Source organism: Thamnophis sirtalis, unplaced genomic scaffold (assembly GCF_051295495.1).
Source record: "Thamnophis sirtalis isolate CommonGarterSnake01/CBP01778 unplaced genomic scaffold, rThaSir2_p1.2 scaffold_3, whole genome shotgun sequence".
Taxonomy (NCBI): Eukaryota; Metazoa; Chordata; class Lepidosauria; order Squamata; family Natricidae; genus Thamnophis; species Thamnophis sirtalis.
The window spans coordinates 162,470,033-162,493,780 of record NW_028261383.1 but is presented as its reverse complement, the minus strand read 5'-3'; the positions used below and the strand labels follow the sequence as shown (position 1 = coordinate 162,493,780).

At 42.4% G+C, this 23,748-nt stretch overlaps 1 protein-coding gene across 1 annotated transcript; it reads right to left on the bottom strand.

The window, feature by feature from the left end:
• Positions 1 to 1,654: 1,654 nt before the first annotated feature.
• On the bottom strand, positions 1,655 to 22,842 carry SLC48A1 (solute carrier family 48 member 1). Its single transcript, XM_087710650.1, has 3 exons — positions 22,608 to 22,842; positions 4,082 to 4,249; positions 1,655 to 2,154 (listed from the first exon to the last, which is right to left on the bottom strand). The coding sequence occupies exons 1-3, from the start codon at positions 22,744 to 22,746 to the stop codon at positions 2,018 to 2,020; spliced, it is 444 nt and encodes a 147-aa protein (XP_087566776.1). The 5' UTR covers positions 22,747 to 22,842; the 3' UTR covers positions 1,655 to 2,017.
• Between the last annotated feature and the right edge of the window lie 906 nt (positions 22,843 to 23,748).

Genomic DNA, 23,748 nt, shown 5'->3' with positions numbered 1-23,748 from the left:
TCACCAACCCTGATGAAAGTACCATGTATCGTATTTGACAAACAGGATGGCATTTGAAGGCTGAGGAGTTCATCAATAAACTTGAAACATCTCTATATCTGCCTTATAGCCCATTAACCCAAAGGGAACCATGAACCACTTGATTCTCATCCCAGTGCTTCCTGACACATTAGGAACAATTGGGTTGGTCACAGTTGCCTGATTAGAGATCATTCTACATAAAAGTCAATGCCAGCGTTTCTCATCCTCGGCAGCTTCAACATCTGTGAACTTCAAAACTCTCAGAATTCCCCAGTCAACATGCTGACTGGAGAATTCTGGGAGTCAAAGTCCTCACATCTTCAAGCTGCCAAGTTGAGAAATATTGGTCTGCGCATTTAACAGGTAAAGATGCAGAAGTTTAAAAGACAAGTCATTCTCTATAATTCTGCATTCAAATTAAGGTTACTCCAAATTTCACTAATCTATCCTTTGGATGGAGGACAATTGTAAGCCTCAAGGAAGTACCAAGGGTTTTTAGAGTAGGGCGGAAAGACAGAAACTTCAAGGAGGATTGCACATCCCAGTGTAAGCAAAAAGGGGAGAAAATAGGTGAAGGAGGAACAGTGCAACACATCCCCTTTCAAACACATCCTCGGTGTAACTACCGAAACATTTAAAGTGACATTACAATGACAAAAATGTGTTCAGGAGAGGCAGAGAAATTCCCAAGCCACCATTTCTTCTCACAAGTGGCACCCACCCCACTTCTTCAACTCTATCTCACACAAAGCTTGATCTAACTCAGCGAAGCGTTTGGTTAAAACAAAAACTTCTTTTTGTGAATTAGTTTATGCCGGATATATGCCGCAAAAAGTGAGTCAGTTAAAGGGATGACCATCCCATTGGCCAGCAGTCCAACTTATTCAACCCTGAATTCCTATTCAACCAGAAGTAAAAAATCAGAGAATAAAATAATCGTGGTAATTATCTATTTTTGTCCCAGTCTTCAAGAATTAGAGAATGAAGTCGACTCCAAAGAAGGAACTGGCTTCCGCATTCCTAAAATATCTCAGTTGCTCACTTTATAAAATATCAGTTTTAGAAAAAGCAAAAAAACAAAATCAAGTGATAATGACATTATGGAGAAGGAACTTCCAGATACTTTTGAAGCCCAGATCATGGTATTCACCACCACTGGCTGAGACTGTTGGCAGCTGTAATTAACAACATCTGGAAATCTCCAGGTCCTTGCCTATGTTGTCCAGATAGCTACAGAGGAAGGGAAAATGTATGGATAGGAATGTTATTTTCCTTCTTCACCCACATGGTCAGTCTTCAAAACTGCAGGGGCCTTTGCAACAGTATTTAGCTTTGTCTAACTCAAATTAAAGAAACATCCATCATAACTATTTAAAGTTTAAAGAAAAAAAAAAGAGGTGCAGAGTTTTGTTCACAACATACATTTCTTGTCCCTAAACTGTGATCACCACACCAGCAGCTCATACACAAGCCTCCTCACCAAAGCACCAGGGAAGGGAGGAAAAGCTTGCTTTAAAAAAGTTTTAAAATGGATTCACACCTTGAGCTATAAAAATACATCTGTATGAAAGGAGTACAAATCAATCCTTGCTTTATAGGACTGGATCATAGACCTTGCCCCTGCCCCCGCCCCAAAAGGGGGAGTTGCTTCTCATTAAAGAAAAAAACAACAACTATGAAAAATGCCATAGGTCATAGATATTAGAGACTTGGGACAAAAACTCAGGTCCTGCTAGACATCTTGAGACATCCATCCAAACAACAAAGTCTTCGTGAATGATGAGCGCACACGGACAAACAGAACTAGTCAAAAGGGCGAATGAGTGGACAAAAGCAATTAGGAAGCAAAGAAAATGCAGAAGCAGGTCAGGCACCTGCTGTCTGTTTTTTTCAGCCGCCTTCTGGCCAACCCCTTGCCTCCAACTGTCAATCAGATGAACAACAGCCTTCCTTGACCCTTCAAGGTCTTTCTTTGATGGGACGGACATCCAGGATCTCAGAAGTCACTCAGAATGCTGATGTCCGCAAACTCCTTCTTGTACCGATGAGAGTATAAGCCGAGGAGAAAAGCCCATTTGAGGGAAAGGATGCTCCAGATGCAGGACAGATAGTAGCTCTGTGGGTCCGTAAAGGCTGGGAAGAACAAGCAAATTGTAGCATCTTATTAAGAGGGGAAAGTAGTACAGCTCCAGTGTTGATTACTTTGTTAACCTGATTCATTACTTCCAATATCCACCCAGAGTATTCCATCTTCCACTGTTGTTGAACAATGGTCAAAGTGACTGAGGATCATGAGAACCATCACTCAACCATCACTCAACAACATCTAGAGTCCCCAGGAGCCTTCACTTGACCTAAAGTCCTTGATTTTAACTCCAGCAGTCGCAGGCAAGATGCCCAACAGTCAGAAATAAGGAACTGAGCAACACTTGGAATACTGCTGTTCCTATGGGAAGTATATGTCTTTACCAGCTTGATGCTTCAGGAATAACTCCTAGAATTTTTACCTAACCTGTTTTGGAAAAACACATGCGTCCCCAGATTAGAGAAGGGTGGTTTAAAGTGGTCCAATAAATTTACAAGGTTGTTTTTGGCAAATCTTACAGATGTATAAGACAGTAAGGAGAGTGATGGTTCATGTGGCTAGGATGCAAGGCTGAAAATTGGCAGGCTTGTGTTCGAGACCTGGCTACTGCCGTGTGATGGGATGAGCTCTCATCACTCGCTCCAGCTTCTGTTGACCCAGCAGCTTGAAAGTGGGTGACCATGAGTAGATAAATAGGTACCACTTTGATGGGCCACTTAACAGGGACATGAAAGGACATCCTCTGGGCAATGGTGATGTCACCAGCTAATCCTTTCAACCCAAAAGCACCTTGTTGCTTCCAACATGAGTGAAAAGACAATAATAAGCAATAAGCCAATCTCCAATCCATTTTGAGGATCTACCGATCTACCATCCCTGGACTCCCCTTTTAAGGGAGGCATATGGTATTCAAGCATTACTGTAGAACCAAGTAGAATTAATGTAGCACTGGTGGATCCAGCCTTGAACTTGAAAAGTATACAATGGCTCAAACAACCAATTGATGGAAATATGGTATTAATATTGTATGATAGGTAAGAACTGGATGTGTGTGTGTGTGTGTGTGTTTTGCAATATTTGGGGATACCAGGGGTTGTGACACAATACATATATACACACACACACACACACACACTCACACACACACATAAACATGCATATATATATGTACTGACAGTAACTATATAACGAAAGAATTAATGGTTAGGTAGCGCAGTGGTTAAATGCAGCACCGCAGGCTACTACAGCTGACTGCAGTTCTGCAGTTCGGCTGTTCAAATCTCACCAGCTCAGGGTTGACTCAGCCTTCCATCCTTCCGAGGTGGGTAAAGTGAGGACCCGGATTGTTGTTGGGGGCAATATGCTGACTCTGTAAACCGCTTAGAGAGGGCTGAAAGCCCTATGAAGCGGTATATAAGTCTAACTGCTATTGCTATTGCTAATTTGACCGATTACACATACCTATGTAATGGATATAAACTGTTATTATTGTAAGAACTAAGAACTCTATGGAAATGACTGTCAGAAATGTCGCCCTATGTCCAACATTTTTAATGTTTTTTCTAGTAAAAACCTTTTTTTTAAAAAAGCAACCAATTGAAAGGCTGTAGGATTGGGATTCCAGCTCATATATAAGCCTTTTGCACCTACACCTATTTTAGCAAAGGATCCTTCCATGCTGAGGTACAGGTTTCTAACTCAAAAGTAGGGAGTCAGATGCTGCTGAATTACAATTCTGATTATCTTTGAACACTGACAACATCAACTGGGATTGATAGAGTCCAATATTGTCTGGAGGGTCCCATTCTTTGCAGACAGAATGCGCTGAAACTGTCTGATGGATTCTCTAAATGAGGAGGAGGGGAAATAGGAGTAGATTTCATGGCTGTCACTAAACTGGTTCTACCTTTTTTTTTTTGGCTGCACAGAACTGCTAGCTTTAGATTTCCAAACAGAAACAAATTATGAACTTACATTGCTTCTTCATGATGGCCAGGGCCAGGAATGTACAGAATCCCACCAAGGAGAGTATGCCAAAGAAAATGCCAACACACATGAAGAACCTCAGGCCTTTCAACCAAGTCCTCCAATAATCCTGCATATACATCACATGTGTGATTAGGGCCCAGAGTGCTAAGACACCTATAGGAAACAAGAGAGGAGGAGAATCAATTAAAAGTGAGCATGCAAACTCCAAACTGGATAAGCTGCACTCCAAAAAAAGGGACAAGAAAAACACTGTTTGATTTCAATTCAGAATAATTTAATACATGGGTCGTCAACCTGGTCCCTACCGCCCACTAGTGGGCGTTTCGGGATTCCAGGTGGGTGGTAGGGACTTTGGAGGTTAAAACCTTTTGAGCGAGTGCGCAGTTGCAAAATAGGAGAAGCAAACACGTGGGAAGGGGAGGAGGGGATAGCAGGGACAGGCAGAAGCCGAACAGAGCAGTTGCAAAATAGGAGAAAGAAAAGTTATAGGCAGGAGAGAATTGTTGGCTAATAATAATAAGTGGGCTAACTAGCTCAGCCTTACTTTTGTACATTGCCCTAAGGAAGGGAAAAAAAGGAGATAAAAAGGAAAAGATTTTAAAAAATTAACAAAAAAAAGGGAAGAAAAATAGAGAAAAGGGGATAAAATAAAGGAGGAGAGTAAGCAGTGTTTAGTCTGGTTCATAGTTAAAAACATTATAAACATACATAAAGTAGAAATAAAAAGATAAACGTACGTACATTTCTTTTTTTAAAAAAAACACCCTCCTTTCTAAAAATATTCCACACTTGCGCAAAAACTGGTGGGTGGTAAGGAAATTTTTCCATCAAGAAAGATCCATTAGTGGGCGGTAGGTAGGAAAAGGTTGACTACCACTGATTTAATACAATTCCACACTCAGGTTACAACCTGAGAATCTTCCAAATTAACTACTTCATAGCAGGGGTGAAATCAATTTACCTTCGCTACCAGTTCGCAAATGTGAGCACACGTGCCACCTCCACGCATTCACAGGACCTTCCACGCATGCACAGAGCATCAAAAATGGGCTTTGTTGACGTCCGGGCAGGTGGGTGCCAACTCTGCGCATTCACAGGACATTCTGCGCATGCGCAGAGCATCAAAAATGAGACTTGGTGACATCCAGGAAGATGGGTGCCACCTCTGCGTATTCACAGGACCTTCCACGCATGCGTAGAGCATCAAAAAAGGGACTTGGTGACATCCAGGAACATGGGTGCCAACTCTGCGCATTCACAGGACCTTCTGCGCATTCGCAGAGCATCAAAAATGGGACTTGGTGACATCCGGGCAGATGGGTGCCACCTCTGCGCAATGCGCAGAGCATCAAAAAAGGGGCTTGGTGACATCTGGCAGGTGGGTGGAGCCTCCCATCGCCACTGCCAGCAGTTCACCCAAACCAGATAGAACCGGCTGAATTGCACCACTGCTTCATAGACAACCGGCCCACCTAAGATGTGTTGGGAGAAAATGAAAGTCCCTGCCCTACAATGGCAGTATCTATTACAGAATCTTTCCAAGTATTGAGTGAATTTAAAGTGTGCGTGGTGGTGGTGGTGGGGTTGTAGTTCGTGTTTTATTATTGTTATGAAATTTTTGAATATGTGGATGTATTGATATTTTTATGGCTGATAAACTCTATTGTGAGTTTAGTTTTTGTAAGTCACTTCAATTTATGTGTCTGTTTTTTAAATCAAACTGTGCTTTTTTAAAAACCAAAGTGACCATAAAAAGCATAATAAACAAACCAAATAAATAAGTCCCAGTGCATTTAAGAATGTTTCAATTCTATCACATTCCAAAACTGTGTTGGTGATGGCTTTTGGAAGGGCCCTGGGAACACCATCCAAAACGTTTTAGGGTCATCTGCTCTCCGAGCATCTTTGCTCCAGGTTTTCAGCATCTTCAAATGTTCAACCCCATGCCACTTCAAAGTGAAAGTGAGTCCTTCTTTAAGGTAATAGTCTCTCATCCAATATACTTTTCCCCTATAAAAAGTCAGCACATCAGGAAGAAAAGTAGGCTAGATAACTTTTCAGCACTATAATTAGGTTCATTTTCTATGTTGGGACAATGGGGAAGCAGCTCCATCTAATTTAGCAAAAATCAGACATCAGAGCTGTGCACTGCTTTGTTTTCAATCATTATATATATATATATATATATATATATATATATATATATATGTATATGTATATGTATATGTATATGTATATGTATATGTATATGTATATGTATATGTATATGTATATGTATATGTATATGTATATGTATATGTATATGTATATGATGTATATGTATATGTATATGTATATGTATATGTATGTATATGTATATGTATATGTATATGTATATGTATATGTATATGTATATGTATATGTATATGTATATGTATATGTATATGTATATGTATATGTATATGTATATGTATATGTATATGTATATGTATATGTATATGTATATGTATATGTATGCCTGCCTGCCTGCCTGCCTGTGTTACAGCATAACTCTGGAACGCATTGACCAAACTTGGTACACAGATTACTTACTCTCTGGAAACAAATACTGTGGGGGTAAGACACTCCTAACACCCCTTGGAGTGTGTTTTCTGTTAAGATATAGTCTGTTGTGCCTTAAAATGGCTTCTACTGCACAGCACAGTGGAGTTGCCATGGTAACGGCTTCACAGTACTCCACAAGAGGGGGGGGCTCCCTGTGGTAAGGCGCGAAAATGCAACAATAGAAATTATGTTTGGTCCGGACGTTTGTGAATGTCTAATACAGGATTGGGATAAAGAAATACATGGGCAATGTTAACAGCTAGTACCAAATAAGTGCCAAAGAGTATATGTATGTTGGGGGTGGGAGTGGGGCTCTGTGGCTCTTTAAAGCAGCTGTGTCTTTTCCCAGGATTATGGGATAGCTGCCTTGGTTGACAACTTCAGCCACTGACTCAAATTGGAGAACATTTAGCATCTTTCAAATATGCTGCGTTCCAACCCCTTCCATTCGACCTAGTAATTGGCCATTCTTGCTGAGAAAATAGAGCAGAGATCGATATATCTGGAGATGTCTGTGCTGGGGGAGGGGGGGCAGAACATCCTCTTAATCATAGTACTGCTGTTGTTTAATTTTGGGTAAATATAGTTTCAGATTTCGCTGACCCAAACAAACCACATTTGCCCTCTGGTGGTAAAAAAAAGTTTGCCACAAACAAAAAGCAGTGCCTGAAATAAGGAGCAGCTGAGAGTTGGAGAATATATACAACACTTTGGGGCGGGGGGGGGGAGGTTTCTCAAGAGGGTCTCAACAGATGGCAACAATGTTGGTTAACTTTATGGTGATGAACAAACTAAGCAGGACCAGATCCGGAATTGCAAGGCTAGAACTGAGAAATTGGGGGAGTAGGGGGCTCGGGGGGGGGGGGAGACTCTGGAAGAACAGAATGGCAAGGTACTTCTATTTTATTCTGCTGTCAAGAAAATTGTTTGAATGTATGAAGTCATCACAAACTGACCTTGACTTATCTTTTTTTTAAAAAAAAAATCTGGAAGAACAAAAAGTCCAGGAAAGAGAGCCGGTGCTTTAGAGATGGAAAGCTGCAAATCAGAATGCAGAAACCACATGCAACGGAGGATACTTTGCAAAATGAGATGCACCAAGACCTCCAAAGCAAGGGGAAGCAGATAAGCTTGTAAAAAGAGCAGGGCTAGATCTAGATCACACCGGAAGCCAGATGCCAAGAAAATGCCGCTTAGATAGGCATGCAGTGGCACCCATGCATTTATGATGAGCCACGGTGGCTCAGTGGTTAGAGTGGAGTACTGTAGTCCACTTCTGCTGACTGTCAGCTGCCTGCAATTTAGCAGTTCAAATCTCACCAGGCTCGAGGTTGACTCAGCCTTCCATCCTTCCGAGGTGGGGAAAATGAGGACCCAGATTGTTGGGGGCAATTTGTAAACTGCTTAGAGAGGGCTGTAAAGCACTGTGAAGTGGTATATAAGTCTAAATGCTATTGCTATTGCTATGCACCCCAAGGACTGATACCAGAGAACCACTGGGAACCATTAAGAGCCTGGCTGGCAGCATCTTTAAGAAGGAAAAAAAAACCCTAAGATCTGGAAAAACAGAATGTTCTTTTCCTCCCAAAACCATGTTTGGGAAGTGGTGTAGGGTTTCCTGCTTAAGCAGGGGGTTGGACTAGAAGATCTCCAAGGTCCCTTCCAACTCTGTTATTCTAAGGAATCACCAGGGTTCTTTTGTACATATGAAGCTAACTCCTAAACGTGTGGATGCAGTGGGGAAAAAGTTGCCCCATCTGTCTCTATCTGTCACCAGAGATAAACTCAAACTGCGGGGGTGAAGAATAGGGGGGGGGGCATCTTTACTTTTATCACCTTTAAGAAATCAGCAGCAGCTGTTATAGCTCTGCACTATAGTGGGAATGCCTCAAGACCTCCGAAAGGGCACAGAAATAAAACTAACAAGCAGAGAGCTTAGTGTTACACCCACATAGTGCAAGTCTATTTGCAAACCTTTAAGCGAGTGTTGATGTACATATATCTATCTATAGTGAACACATGTACACATTTCAGATATGCAGATGAGCCAAAGGAGAACCTGCAAGAAGGACTGATAGGCTGCGTCCTGGAGGTTCCGCAACACAACCCACAGCTCCATTATTGGCAATTGTTGGCCAATGCATTAAGGGCCACCTTCTTTTAATGTTAGTGTACATTTAAAACACACAGTCAAGATAAAAAGAAGTGGAAAAAGGAAAGAAAGAAAAAAGATTGGCAAGTCATATCACACTGAACCCAAAAGAGAAAATAATATTAGATTATTACAGGTAGTCCTCAAGTTACAACATTTAGTGACTGAAGTTACAACGTCGCTGAGAAAAAGTGACTGATGACCGTTTTTCATACTTATGACCATTGAAGCATCCCCATGTTCACAGGATCAAAATTTGGATGCTTGGCAACTGGTTCATATTTATGCAGTGCCCCAGGTCATGCGATCTCCTTTTGCAGCCTTCCGACAAACAAAGTCAATGGTGAAGCTGGGTTCGCTTAGAAACCATGTTACTAACTTAACTGCAGAGATTCATTTAACAACTCTGGCAAGAAAGGTCTTAAAATGGGGCAAAAATCCCTTAAACTGTCTCACTTAGCAACAGACATTTTGGGCTCAACTGTGGTTGTAAATCGAGGACTACCTGTACAGCATATTAAAGTACTATATTCAGTCATGGGATTCAGATAATTTAACAATTGGTTCTTTGGAAATTGGAAATTAGAATTGGAAAAGTTTATTTATAGGCCGCCCTTTTCCCTGGGGGGACTCAGGGCGGCTTACAACTCATAGGGAAAGGGGATACAAACAATGACACATAAGCACAATACATAATTAAAAAGAACACAACATTCATACCATTCGGGTGGGGATAGATTACAATCTTAGCCCCAGGCCTGACGGGATAGCCAGATTTTAAGGGCTGCGCGGAAGGTCTGGAGGGTGGTGAGGGTACGAATCTCCACGGGGAGATCGTTCCAAAGGGTCGGAGCTACTACTGAGAAGGCTCTCCTCCGCGTGGTCGCCAGTCGACACTGACTGGCAGATGGGATCCGGAGGAGGCCTAATCTATGTGATCTAATTGGTCGCAAGGAGGTAATTGGCAGGAGGCGGTCTCTCAAGTATCCAGATCCACTACCATGAAGGGCTTTATGGGTGGCAAGTAGCACCTTGAAGCGCACCCGGAGATCAACAGGTAGCCAGCGCAGCTCGCGGAGGATAGGTGTTATGTGGGTGAACCGAGGTGCACCCACAATCGCTCGCGCGGCCGCATTCTGGACTAGCTGAAGTCGCCGGATGCTCTTCAAGGGCAGCCCCATGTAGAGCACGTTGCAGTATTCTAGCCTAGAGGTCACAAGGGCACGAGTGACTGTTGTGAGGGCCTCCCGGTTCAGGTAGGGTCGCAACTGGCGCACCAGGTGAACCTGGGCAAATGCCCCCCTGGTCACAGCTGACAAATGGTGGTCAAAGGTCAGCAGTGGGTCCAGGAGGACTCCCAAGTTGCGAACCCTGTCTGAGGGGTATAAAATTTGACCCCCCAGCCTGAGAGATGGAACACTTGCCAAATTAGTGGGAGGGAAACACAACAGCCACTCGATCTTATACGGGTTGAGCACAAGCTTGTTAGCCCTCATCCAGTCCCTATGATTTCCCTTTGCCCCAATGATTTCTTCCAACAACCAGTTCACCAAAATGCTCAGAAAGTTAACAACTGGTTCTCCCAAAGTGGTGCAAACTGGCTGAATCCCACCAGTCTATATCTCATTTGAAGATCTCAAAATCCTTAAATCAAATCAATGTTCAATAATTAACAGAAGTGGCCAGGATAGAGAATATGAATCATAAGCAAGAGTGAACAATTAACACAATTGCTACTAAAAAAAATAATAATCCCAAAGATATCTTCTTTTTCAACCCTTGAATTATAGCAAAAATATGGAGGGTTTTAAATTTTACTACTATTTTAGGTAGGAAAAAGTTTCCTTGGGTACCAATAGGGCCTGCCTCCTCATTAACACACACACACCCAGGTTATTGTTAAAGCAACTTGTAGGTTTTTTTTATTAGTACGGGAGAAAAAGTTTGTTCTCTCCAAGGTCCTGCTCTGATGGAGGGGAATCCCAGTGAACTCCCATAATGTGCATGGCTCTTGGAAATCCCCCTTCTTCTCAGCTTTATTGCCTCTATTTTTCCTAACTAAAAGCTCTTCAGATATCACTGACAATTCTGAGACTCATAGGCCACCACATGCCTGAAAAGCACAAGTTGGGAGAAGGAAGTCCACCAGCAAAACTGGAACAGAAAGACTCACGGGCTGACTGCAAGAATGAGACTAATGGTTATAGCTAATTCTAGAAAGCAGGGGAGCTAGTGGTCATCAACCAGTGGTCCACGGGGAACATGAGAAAATTTTGGTGGTCTGCAGAAAAATTATTTGGATTTTTTATATTGCACTAAATACTATTTATCTTTTTAAAAAGTTCACATTAGTGGTCCACGGGATTTAAAATTATGGATTTAATGGTTCCTGTGGTTCGAAAGGTTGGTGACTCCTTGTCTAGAAAACTCTTAAGATGAATATGCACTAAAAAAACCAACGTATAATATAATGGGCTTCTCTGAGTTTCTTTAGGAGGAAACAGTAATCCACAAAGTGTTTTTCAAGCTCATCCAAAGAGGAAACTTCCTCTTTTTTAGAAGTTGACTTAAAGACAAACAAACCTCTGGTCGACATAAGCAATTAAATATGCCAAGTCATATTTTCATCCCTTCCCTGTTTTTCTGAGCAAGAAATTGTCAGGTTCAGTTTTTTTCCTCATGTGTTCAAAAACTGAGTCACTTTTTAAGGAAGCCAAACTGCCTTGTGATGAGGGACTCCCGAGACTCCTGACATTGCACTGAAAAAAATGTCCCTGTGACTCAGCAAAATACTTCTTTGGAAAGGAATGAGTTGGCAAAAATGTTCAAGAAATCAAGAACTTCCCAAAACCCCAGTCACAATTTCTACATTTGCACTCTCTGGTCAAGTAAGCAAAAGACCTTGTTTTGCTTTTTTTAAAATGTGGACGGTGCAATCTACAATATACCTATCGACAAGTATATTTTATTTTATAGTACATTTATTACTAGGAAAAAACTTTATTGAATTATTCAGTAGCATTAAAATTTGATAATCTATTACCACATAGGTCCTTTGAGCTGCTTAGTTAGAAGAGAAAAAGAAAAAAGGAAAAAAAGAGAAAGCTTTCTAGAGGCACATCATCAAGTTGCAATCAGGATAATTTTTAGTATGAAGAGCTTTCAATTAAATATGGATGCATCCTCTAGGAATAGTTACATAAAAGTTAAGTAGACGTTATAAAGAGATTTAGTTTGGCTAATGCTGCATTTTATTCATACACTCATAATTTATTATTTATCAGTTCTAGAAACCAAACAAACTAAAATTCAGATAGACCTCGACTTACAACCATTGATTTGGTGACCGAAGTGTCAAGGGCACTGGAAAAATGGACTTGACTATTGTACAAGTGTCTGCAGCATCCCCATGATCATGTGATCAAAATTTGGACACCTGGCAATTGGTTTATATTTATGACAGTTGCCGTGGGCAGCAAAGTCGATGGGGAACCCAGATTCACGTAACAGCTGTGTTATTAACTTACTCTAGGGATTCACGCAACAATGTGTGGCAAGACAGGCCGTAAAATGGAGCAAAACTCACTTAACAACTGTCTTCTTTAGTAATGGAAATCTGGAGCTCAATTGTGGTCGAAAGTTGAGGATACCTTTATAAGAGCAAAGATGTTGACTTGCACTCAAAGTGGTATCTCGTGGGGCCAGTTAATTAGAAAGAGTATCCCATTTGCTTAAACCAGGTGCTCATCAAAACTAAGTGATATCGATATAGGTAGTCCTCAGCTTAAACCACATTTGGACCAGAATTTTTGTTGCTAATCAAGACAGTTGTTAAGTGCCTTAATTGAATTGCAACCAATTTTACAATCTTTTTGTCATAGTTGTTAAACGAATCACTGCAATTCAGTGGTGGGATTCAATTTTTTTTACTACCGGTTCTGTGGGCGTGGCATGGTGGGCGTGGTGTGGCTAGGTGGGCATGGCTAGGTGGGCATGGCAGGGGAAGGATACTGCAAAATCTCCATTCCTTCCCCACTCCAGGGGAAGGATACTACAAAATCCCCATTCCCTCCTGATCAGCTGGGACTTGGGAAGCAGAGAATAGATGGGGGGTGGAGCCAGTCAGATGGTGGTATTTACTGGTTCTCCAAACTACTCAAAATTTCTGCTACCGGTTCTCCAGAACTGGTCAGAACCTGCTGAATAACCACCTCTGCTGCAATTGTTAAGTGAGTCTGGTTTCCACCAATGACTCTGCTTGTCAGTAATCAGCTGGCAATGTTGCAAATAGCCATCACATGACCCCATGACACTGCAACCATTGCAAATAAATTCCGGTTGTCCAAGGATCCAAATTTTCATCTTGTACCTAATATGGATACTATGATGCACAAGTGCAAGGCCCCGTTGTTAAGTCAGGTTTTTTGCTGCTCATTTAAATATAGTTGTAAGTTGAGGACTATCTGTAAACCCATATCTTCAACACCTCTAAGAAAAAAGGAAGACAACACAGTGATTAACTACATAGGATAAATGATCAGAGATTGCTTATGTATAGAGCCTGGGGATTTAAGGGACCGCCTGTCACCCATGAAACCTACCCAGAAAATTTGATCCTGCAAAATTGGCACACTCCTTTTAGGATCCAAAAAACATGTCTTTTCTGCATCAGCACATATCCTCTGGAAAGGACTGCTCCCCAGGTGTTAGCCTTTCCAAGAAGACCCGAGTAGATACCAAAGATATGAATACTGTGGGAACTCAAGGTAGTGTTCCCCACAACAACAGTGCAAAGTTTGCTGGGCTGAGACGGAGGCCCCAAGGCTCCAAAGGGAATGTCTACAGCTGAGAGACAACCAAAATCTGGGTTCTCCTACTGCTGGTCCAATACCTTGACCACAATTCCACACTACAACACCCCAAATTTCCAGACATGTTCCTGGCACATCTGGAAAGCATGTGGCTGGCGAATGCCCAGTGCCACCCCTGTATGAGACTCTTGGCAAAAGCAGAGGACAATCATGTTGGAAGAAATGTCCATCTGGGATCAGTTCCTAGTACGGAAAGAGACACCGGATTCATGGAAGTTGCTTGGAAACAAGGTTTTAATGGTCACGTGCCTTGAAGATGTTGGGTGAAGGAAAAAAGGGCAGAGATGCTGAGAGTGTCTGAGTGTTTTACGCTCTCTGGGCTTTTGAATTTGAGCTTGTATTCTGATTGGTTGTCAGACTCCCATGGGGCTATGCAGGGGCAACTCTGTAGGCTGTCCTGAGTCCCAAGCTTGGTTGAGCCTTGATAGATGATGTAATCTTCCGAGGTACCATGTGGTGAGATGGGTAGAGGGCTAATCCTATCATGTCCTGAGGGCCATCTCTTAATCCCATCACCCTGGAGCTGAAGGGGGAGGGCAGGGATCTGCAGGAAGCTGCTTTTTAAAACATGTTTCTCCTTTTCTCATCTAGGGAAACATAATATTCTGCCTTTTAAAATATTTCCTAGAATATTTCATTCCTCTAGGAGAGGGCTGGGCGCTAACTTCCTACAATCATGATCTGGGCCTGGAATTCCTTCTGTCTGAGCTGCAGAAGATCCATGGCTCTGAAGGATCATTTCCCCTAAGCATAAAGGCTCTTGTGAGAAGACCACATATTCAGGCATGATCTCTTTGGTACACATCCAACACAAGCAAATTCTTGGCTTGTTCATACCAGGCTGCTCCAGAAAAACAACTGGGTTGATCTGTCTCCCCTCCCCCTCCCCTGGGTGTGGGAGAAGTGACATCAGCAATTGTCCAGCAGGAGGTTTAAGGGAGGTACCGTTTGCAGCTTGTTGTTGTCTTCCTCAGCCCTGAATGGAGTCATTCTTTTGGCCCAACACAACTCTCTTGCTAAAATTCTAGGTTGCGTTCCAGATGTGAGGCAACATCTGACTGATGAAAATCCCTCAGGGTGACTTGTTCAAAAGAGCAGAATATCCAGGAAACAACATGCACTCATTTCCACAACTTCCAAAAAATTGATTTGGTGGAATCCCAGATATGTTCCTAAACTAGCAAGCATTAAATTCACCCATAATTAGAGGTGTGGGAAGTTATCATCCAGCCCTCTCCCAGAAAAATGAAATATCCTAAGAAATATTGAAAAGGCAGAATATTTCTCTGGATGTGAAAAGAAACAAACCTGTTTTAAGAGACAGAATAGTTGCCTGTAGCTTCCTGCCCATCCCCACTTTGTCAATGGGCCATTGAGAGGGCCAGGCTAGCCACTTTACATAATAAAGACTTCTCCACTGCAGCCCCAGGGGGGGATGGGAGTAAAGGCATGATAATGTTGGAACTTTACTCAACTGACCACAAGGCATCTGAGAACTCATCACAGCCTAGAGAGTAGCCCCTGCACAGCCCCATGGGAGTCTGACAACCAATCAGAATACATTTCTTACACAGGAACAGGAAACAGAGAGGTGGGACTAAACAGGTTATAAAAAGCCTAGCAAGCCCCTCCATCAGCCCTTCTCTTCTTCTCCACCAACATTGAAGCATGTGATCACCTTTTCTGTTCAGGGCTCAAGCCATGTGGCCCTGTCCAACCATAAACCATCTTTCCAAGCAGCCTCCCTGTCTCCAGTGTCTTTTTCCCCACTTGGAGCTGAACCCAGAAGGACATTTCTTTCATCAGAGCAAAATAACATCACAAAGGCTCAGAACCACCAGTGTCCATCCATACACACTGATGTATTTCACCACTGTGCAATCACTAGTAAGGGTCTTTGAGGAAGGGGATAAAATGTTACCTCCCTCCCGGGAGAAAACAAATCAGGTTAACAAGTACAGTCCTACCAAAGCTGATAATCGGCTTTGGCAGGAAAGGGCTAAGCCATCTGCAAACTCTTCTTCTCAAAAAGCCTTTCTTCACACAGAGCACAAAGCTCGATTAGCTGGTCTGAAATGCCCAGCTATACCAGGCCAACTTCCCAAATAGGAATTTTAAAAAGCTGATTTGCCAATTACATCTTCATCAGCAGATTCTGACCAGTTCTGGAGAACCGGTAGCGGAAATTTTGAGTAGTTTTGGAGAATCAGTAAATGCCACTTCTGACTGGCCCCGCTCCCATCTATTCTCTGCCTCCTGAGTCCCAGCTGATCGGGAGGGAATGGGGATTTTGCAGTAACCTTCCCCTGCTATGCCCACCAAGTCACGCCCATCAAGCCACACCACACCCACCAAGCGATGCCCACAGAACCAGTAGTAAAAAAAATTTGAATCCCACCACTGATCCTCATCTATTAATATGAATCTTGTAATTCTCTTTTTAACAGTTTTCCTAACATCTAGGCAGATTTTTAACTGATAATGGTATGGCCTGCAACCGTCTGGAAACCAATATTTCCCTGGAGTTGGGTGGTTAATCAATTTAAATAAATAATAAACAAACATTCCAGATTCTCGGGAGGGGAGAAGTTAATGCTTGCGCCTGATGCCTTCCTTAGGTTGCAGCATGCTAAATGCTCTCGTTTAATTTAAAAATAAAAAATGCAGGCAGGGAATATAATAGAGTATATGATACTGAAACAATGTGAGAGAAATGCCCCCCCCCTTTAAACAGGTTCCCCCCCCCCCTCAGCCAAGTAATTCAGGCTATTGGCTAAAGCAGCCTTTGCATTAACTTTTTTTTTCAGAATGTTTTGATAATTAACTAATTTTAAAAAGTATTGAAGGAATGGGGACTGGAACACTGCAGAATTGAGACATCATCTATATCTCAGCCTATTTGGAAATTAATTTTCCTCTGGAGAGCATTACATTAGGGGGAAATCTGATCTATGAGGAAAATGTTCCATGTTTATATTATATTTCTGAACAAATCTGGATGTTTGCATATGATGTGTGTGTGTGTGTGTGTGTGTGTGTGTGTATCCCTGCTGTAGTAATGCAAAATGAAATTCGTGGCACTTAGATATCATTTGGGTTAAATACATGTAACTAGATGGGGGGGGGGGAGAAGACACGCACACATAGACAAAAAATATTACAGCTCAGTGAAAGAAAATATATTTTGCATATGTAAATATGCCAGGTTTAAATTAATACAATTTTGTTTAAGGAGTCTTGGATGTTTAAGATGTCAAAGATTTTTTGCTAAATATTTGCAAAGACATTGGTTGCAGAAAATGTGTTATTGGATCCTAAGAACTAATAGCTTCAAAACATAAAGAAAAAAAAATCAAGTTATTGTCTGTCTCCCCAAGTATAGCTGGGACAAAACTTTTAAAGAATTCCCCACAGCAACTCAGGATACATGCAGATGTAACTACTATCAAATTAGAAAGCCCAACACAAACCATCTTCTTATGGATCCAATCCTGAATATCTTCCGCCCCCAGCATAAAGTCTCAACAAATCACCTTTTGGGAATCCTTGTGTTCCACCTGTCTTGGAAGCATGGTTTTAGTAAACCAGACAGACTTCATTCAATCAACTCACTAGGAATCTCCCTGAGCTTGCCTTTTCCCATAGAAAAAAATCTTAGCAATGTCCTTAAAGGATGTAATATACCTGTCATTCTCTCTTCCCCATTATTTCTTCAAGCTTTTCTCAGGCTATTGTTACAACACTATTGAGTAAAGCAGCAGCGCTATTACCAAATATCCACATGACTCCTCCAAAGTACAGGTAGTCATCATCTCGTGATCATTTGAAGTTACCACAGAAATCTCCAGAGCTATTTACACCTGTGGGAAGTTATCATCCAGCCCTCTCCCAGAAAAATGAAATATCCTAGGAAATATTGAAAAGGCAGAATATTTCTCTGGATATGAACAGAAAGAAACATGTTTTAAAAGACAGAATAGTTGCCTGTAGCTTCCTGCCCATCCCCACTGTTAATGGGCCCTTCAGAAGGCCAAGATAGTCCCTTTACATAATAAAGACTTCTCCACTTCAACTCCAGAGGGGATGGGATTAAGGAACTTTACCCAACTCACCACATGGCATCTGAGAACTCAACCAAATCTGGATTCAAAACACAGCCTAGAGAGTAGCCCCTGCATGGCCCCATGGGAGTCTGACAACCAATCAGAATACATTTCTTACACAGGAACAGGAAACAGAGAGGTGGGACTAAACAGGTTATAAAAAGCCTAGCAAGCCCCTCCCTCAGCCCTTCCCTTCTTCTCCACCAACATTGAAGCATGTGATCTTCTGTTCAGGGCTCAAGCCATGTGGTCCTGTCCACCAATAAACCATCTTTCCCAGCAGCCTCCATGTCTCCGGTGTCTTTTTCCCCACTTGGAGCCAAACCCAGAAGGACATTTCTTTCATCAATCCCTAAATTTGGATTTCCAATGGCCACATATACACCCCAAAGTCACATTATCGCATTTTGGAGGCTTGGCAGCTGGCTAGCATTTATGGCTGTTTGCAGCACACCCCAATCACATGACGTGCTCTTCCAGCATTTTTGGCTGGATACAAATTCAATAAATAAAATATGTGAAGAGTCAGATCAGTGGTCTGATTCAAGATAAAGCAGTGCCATATGAATTTACATTGCCAGTGTATTTCTTCAAATCACCTAAGTCTGGGCTGTCAAATTTGTGGCTTATGAGCTGGATGCGTCACCTGTTGGCCACACCCATGCCCGGTTTAGCAAAGGGGGGAAAAGTCCCAATACGTCACTTGATGCTGCGTGGCGATATAAGTTTGACACCCCTGACCTAAGCCGTCAATGTGGGGAAGGTGATTGTAGAAGAGCGTGGCACGACAAAACCGTGCTCGTCAAAATAGCGGTGATAAAATCGCGTCGCTAAAGCCGCGATGTCATCACCGCGCTTCATCACCGCCGCAACAACAGTGCGGCAACAGAAGGGCGCTTTAAAACGGCGCCGCGGCAGAAAGCCGATTTCAATTAAGGTAAGGGTTAGGATTAGGTTTAGGGGTTTGCTTTAGAGTTAGGTTTAAGGTTAGGTTTAGGATTAGGTTTAGGGTTAGGTTTAGGGTTAGGTTTAGGGTTAGGTTTAGGTTTAGGGTTAGGTTTAGGGTTAGGTTTAGGGTACTGAGTGCTTGGGAATGCGCGGATTTGCCCTCCGCGATTATGTCATCGCGGTAGGGTCGTGTTTTTCCTTAGCGCTTCGAACGGCGCGAATTAGTCTTCGCACTTATGTCTCCGCGGATAAGGGCTTCGCGGATTTGTGGTGGAACCGTAGAAGAGATGTATTACTCTATGGTTGCAAAAAACAAAAACAGAAAAACAACCCTTAAAAAAGAAACTGGTAATTTCTATTCAGACCAACATTTTATAAAAAGGTATAGGCTTTTGTGAAATCCTACATCAATCTAGCCAACCCATGCCCTGGTGAAGTGAGCTGTACCTCATGAAAACCGAATAAAATTTGTTAGTTGGAAAAGAAGCTACCCATTTCCTTCTGAGTTAATCCTATCATCACAATTTCCTTAACCAGGCCTTGGCAGACAATTCCTACCCAGGGACAAATGAAAGTAAACAGATGTCCACCGTGCATGGCCCTGCCCTGATGCAAATTGCCACTTGCTGATGAAAGTAAGACTGACAGAAGAAATACAGGCCCATTTGCATCCTAACCCAACCAGACTTAAAATGGATAAGCTGGGAAGAGCTCGCTTAGTATTTCTGGGTGGAAAGTATATGCAACTGACAAAACAGGACGGCTATTGCTTTGGTTTTGTTGTGGCTTAATGCTGAACAGGTCTGTTTGGCTTAAATTTTCTATACTCCCACCGCAAGCTTTGAAGTGACAGCAATAGAGAAAGCACTTTGGCAAGGCATGACATCTATCAGACAACTGTGGTCGGGTAGCACCCACAACAGTTTATTGCTTGGAAGACTGTACTCAGCTCGTTGTGCACTAGGAAGAACCAGATCAATTTCGACATCAAGACCAGTGTTTCCCAACTTACTGGTGCAATGGAATCCAAACTACCTGGAGTGCATCAGGTGAAGGCTGCAATGCAAGTCTTTGATGGGACTGTCACTTTGTATGGCACCCCAAGGGTTTCCTAAACCTTTTGCTTTGTGGCTGTAGTGTTGCACACAACGGCAGTTGGCTAAAAAGTCTACTGCCTTTTTCCTACACAATGAAGGTTATTGTTGAAAAGCCTACTGCATTTGACCAGAATTAAAGAGGAACTCAGAAAGCACATGAAGGCCCTTTCCGTGGCATAGATGTTCCAGTTAAGATACAGATTCTCTAGAGAGGCTCGTGGGGACGAAAGCTCTGGTTTTTGAGCACCAGGAAAAGACTCTTTCGTTCACCAATCCCTTGAAGGAAGTTGCATGTTTTGAAACTCATTTAGAAGTTGCATGTTTTAACTGTGTGGTTTCGCCTTAGCTGTTTGCTTCTTCTACAGTATGCTGCTCTTCTAGTTATACGCAGAGATCTTCTGCTGCATGTAAAGCAAGTACCATAAATAAATGCACTGCAAGAAATAATGTAAATAAAGTCCTGAGCAGTCAAGGCTACTAATTACATAATGCAAATGCAGAGTCACATTTAAATTGGTAAATCCATCTTCTTCACAGAAGTCTGGCTTCTAGGTGCTATGATATATTGATGGCACATTAAAATGTTGACTCCAGGGTTACTAGAGGACCTCCACTGGAACCTCAGACATTTCTTTTAGGGCCCACCTACCTCCCTGCCTCACCTTTTATATATTTTTTAAAAAATGTTAAATTAATGAGACTGCACTGAGGTGCCTTTGGCTGTCCAGGAAAAGCAAAGCAGGATAAGACCTGGTTAGTTTGTGAATGAGAGAGAATCAAGAAATATTTGGGTTCAGACATGGGTGAGAAGTCCCCAGAATGCATTCCAGAAGGCAATGACAAACTACTTACACAGAATTACACAGATGGGTCTCTGGAATCACCAGAAGTGGAACTCAACTCAAGGGAGAGTTTAACCAAGAGAAATTGAAAACTTCCAAAGCTAGTTTCTTGGATCACCTTTCCTTCCAGGAATGCCTCTGGACTTCTAACCTTTCTCAGAAAATAAAAATGAAGCAGTTGAACTTTTTGTTTGCTGCCAAAAGGTGCCAACCAGCCTAAAAGATTGGAGAACATTGGTGTCATGAATTTCAAGGAGGTATCACCAGTTGCATCTATCCACCCATCAGGTTCAGCATATTATAAGTCCAGGAACAGAGCATTTTCTGCTGGGGTTCCCACCTTATAGAACATCAACCCTCCAAAACTTAGCTTTGCCCTGACTCTGCTACCTTTTTAAAAAGGCTTTGAAGTATCACCATGACTAGGAGTCTGGATATGGCGAGGAGCTCTTACAATGCCTGTGTTGAGCTGATGTAGGATAAATTCTGTTGTGATCTTGATTGTCTATTTTTTTAATTCATTATGGATTGTTTTTTTATATGTCTGTGCATTGCTTTTTACCATGTTTTTGATTGGATTGTTTTTATCTGTTGTGAACTGCCCAGAGTCACTTAGATAAAGTGGTGTGGCCATATAAATTGAATAAATAAAATGCTAGGATCAGAGGTTCGTTAAAGTTTGAAGGTCCCATTCAAACTCTTAATCTCACCCATATGATTTGCATAATAGTGAGCCCACCACTATTTCTCTGCCCATCCCACTTCACAGGACTGTTGTAAACATCTGACAAATTGAAAAGATTACATCTGAAACTCCCTGAAGAGGCAAGATACCAATGTAACAAATGAAACACAAGAGGAAGGTGGCTTAGCATGATGTTCCTGCGTGGTACATCATTAACCACTATACAAATAAAACTATTAGAAAAAAATGTGATCAATACAGTGTCAGTACAAATCACAACCACGCAACCAAACTGTATCAAAAGCTGAAAACAAAACAATCAGCTGACTTTTCAGAAACATTCATTTTTAATGTCTCTGTATTTTCATTGGGTTTTGTTTTAGAGTAGGCCTAAAGCAACAGGCAGAAAAAATAAAATAAAATAACTGTTAAGACAGATGGTAAATCAAGGCTACTATCTGTCATAGCGAAACTCAGCCTCAGCCACAGAAGCTCACAGGATGACTTTGGGGGCTCTCATTCTTCCTCAGCCCAATCTATCTTCACAATGTGGTTGTGAAGGGAAATAGACAAGGGAGCATCATATTGCATCCTGATTGGAAGATGAGATATACATCTAATAAATAACAACTAAGTAACGTGAGTTTGACTGAAGAATCGCCTTTCTTTAAACCCCCCTCCCCTTTGAGTCAGTTTTTTTTAAAAAAAATTCAGATGACTGCTTGGACAAATCCCTAGTGATTTATTAAGCTTTGTGGACTAGAAACTTCGATTGTACGATTGGCTGTGTTTTTCTCGGCAGGGCTGCCTTGGGCACCTGACCATATACAAAAAGCGAGATGCAGAGCAAGCCACTTGGGGGCAGGAAAATAAGAAAAATAAAGATGACACCTACAATCTTGTTCGCCTTTAAAGCCCTACCGAACTCGGTACAACTTACTTTGGAGTAGATAAAACCATCCCTCCTCCCTTCTAAAACAGCCCTTTTCTCCCCTCCACCCGCAAACAAATCCAAGGCGGTGGTTCTTCCCTTCGTGTACACCGGAGTTAGGAAAGGAGGCAGTCGGGTTGGCAGGGTTGAAACGGTGCGGGGGAGCGCGGCTACGCTCCCCTCCCGGGCTTGGTGGGAGCCGGAGACGGACTCAAAAGCAGGGAGAAAAGGAGAGCGCGGAGGCCAGTCAACCAGACCCGTAGTAGGCGCGTTTCCCGCTGCCGATCAGAGAGGCTCACCCGAGAGTCCGCCGGCGGAGGCGGTGTAAGGCTGCCGCAGTCTCGGCGCCAGGTTCCAGGCGAGGAAGGCCGACACCCCCGAGATCATCCCGACCACCGAGTACGCCAGGCGAATTGCGATCTTCCTCGTCACCGCCATGGCTGAGATGAGCCGGCCGCCGCGGCAGGAGAGATGAAAAGGCAGCGGATCCACACCCGGCAGCCTCGCAGCCTCGTCCTGTCTCCGCCGCCGCCGCCGCGGCTTTGCAGCGACTCCTTGCGAGCAGGGGGACTCAGCACTCGAGCCGGCCTCGAATTGGCACCCTTTTTTACGTAAAAGAACACGGCCCATGTAATGCATATGCATGAGGTTATGAAATTATTGATTCCGTTCTTGAATCCCGCCCGTTTTCGAGGGAGCGGTTGCAATTTCCCCTCCTCGCCTTGCTTGTTTTTGTAGGGTACTCTGAGAGAAGCAAGTAATATTTCAGATGCATTCTCGTTGCATTGAACATGCGCGGGTTTTTGTTTCTTTGTTTGGTTTCATTAACTACGATACAACGCTTTGAAACGTTTAATTTAATTGCTTGGGTCAATGTGTTTTTTCAATCTTGGCAACTTTAAGACCCCGGGACTCAGTACCCAGAATCTCCCAACCAGCATGCTGTTGAGGGAATTCTGAGAGTTGAGGTCTCTAGTCTCAGGATTGAGAAACACTCGCTTAGGTGATCTCATACACATGACTTCATGCACTGTTTCTCTCAAAGGGCTATATAGTGTCACAGCATATCTAGATTAACAGTAACAGAGTTGGAAGGGACCTTGCAGGTCATCTAGTTCAGAGACCTATACTAGGGATTCAAACCGCCAAACTGCCGACCTTTCTGATCTACAAGCTCAGCATCTTAGCCACTGCAAGATCTACAAATGATGAAATCTAAACAGCAAAATATTCTGTAGTCTGGAATAACTCATGGACATTATTCAGAATAATGTTGATCTTAGTAGTAAATCTAAAACAAACTTTAAAAAGGTAATATTCTATATTGGAAAAGCTATAGTTTCTACAAGCAAAGAGAATCAATACAGTCTTAAATCATATTTTAAAAAATGATGTGTTGATTATCAACTACTATGTACTATTATAAAGTGATACATTTTA

Bases quoted from the DNA above. Each gene is read 5' to 3' on its own strand.
- SLC48A1 (XM_087710650.1), bottom strand. From the start codon at position 22,746: ATGGCGGTGACGAGGAAGATCGCAATTCGCCTGGCGTACTCGGTGGTC. The intron at 4,250-22,607 runs GTGAGCCTCTCT...TGTTTCCTATAG, and splicing joins CTCCGCCGGCGGACTCTCGG to GTGTCTTAGCACTCTGGGCC. The intron at 2,155-4,081 runs GTAAGTTCATAA...TGTTCTTCCCAG, and splicing joins GGCCATCATGAAGAAGCAAT to CCTTTACGGACCCACAGAGC.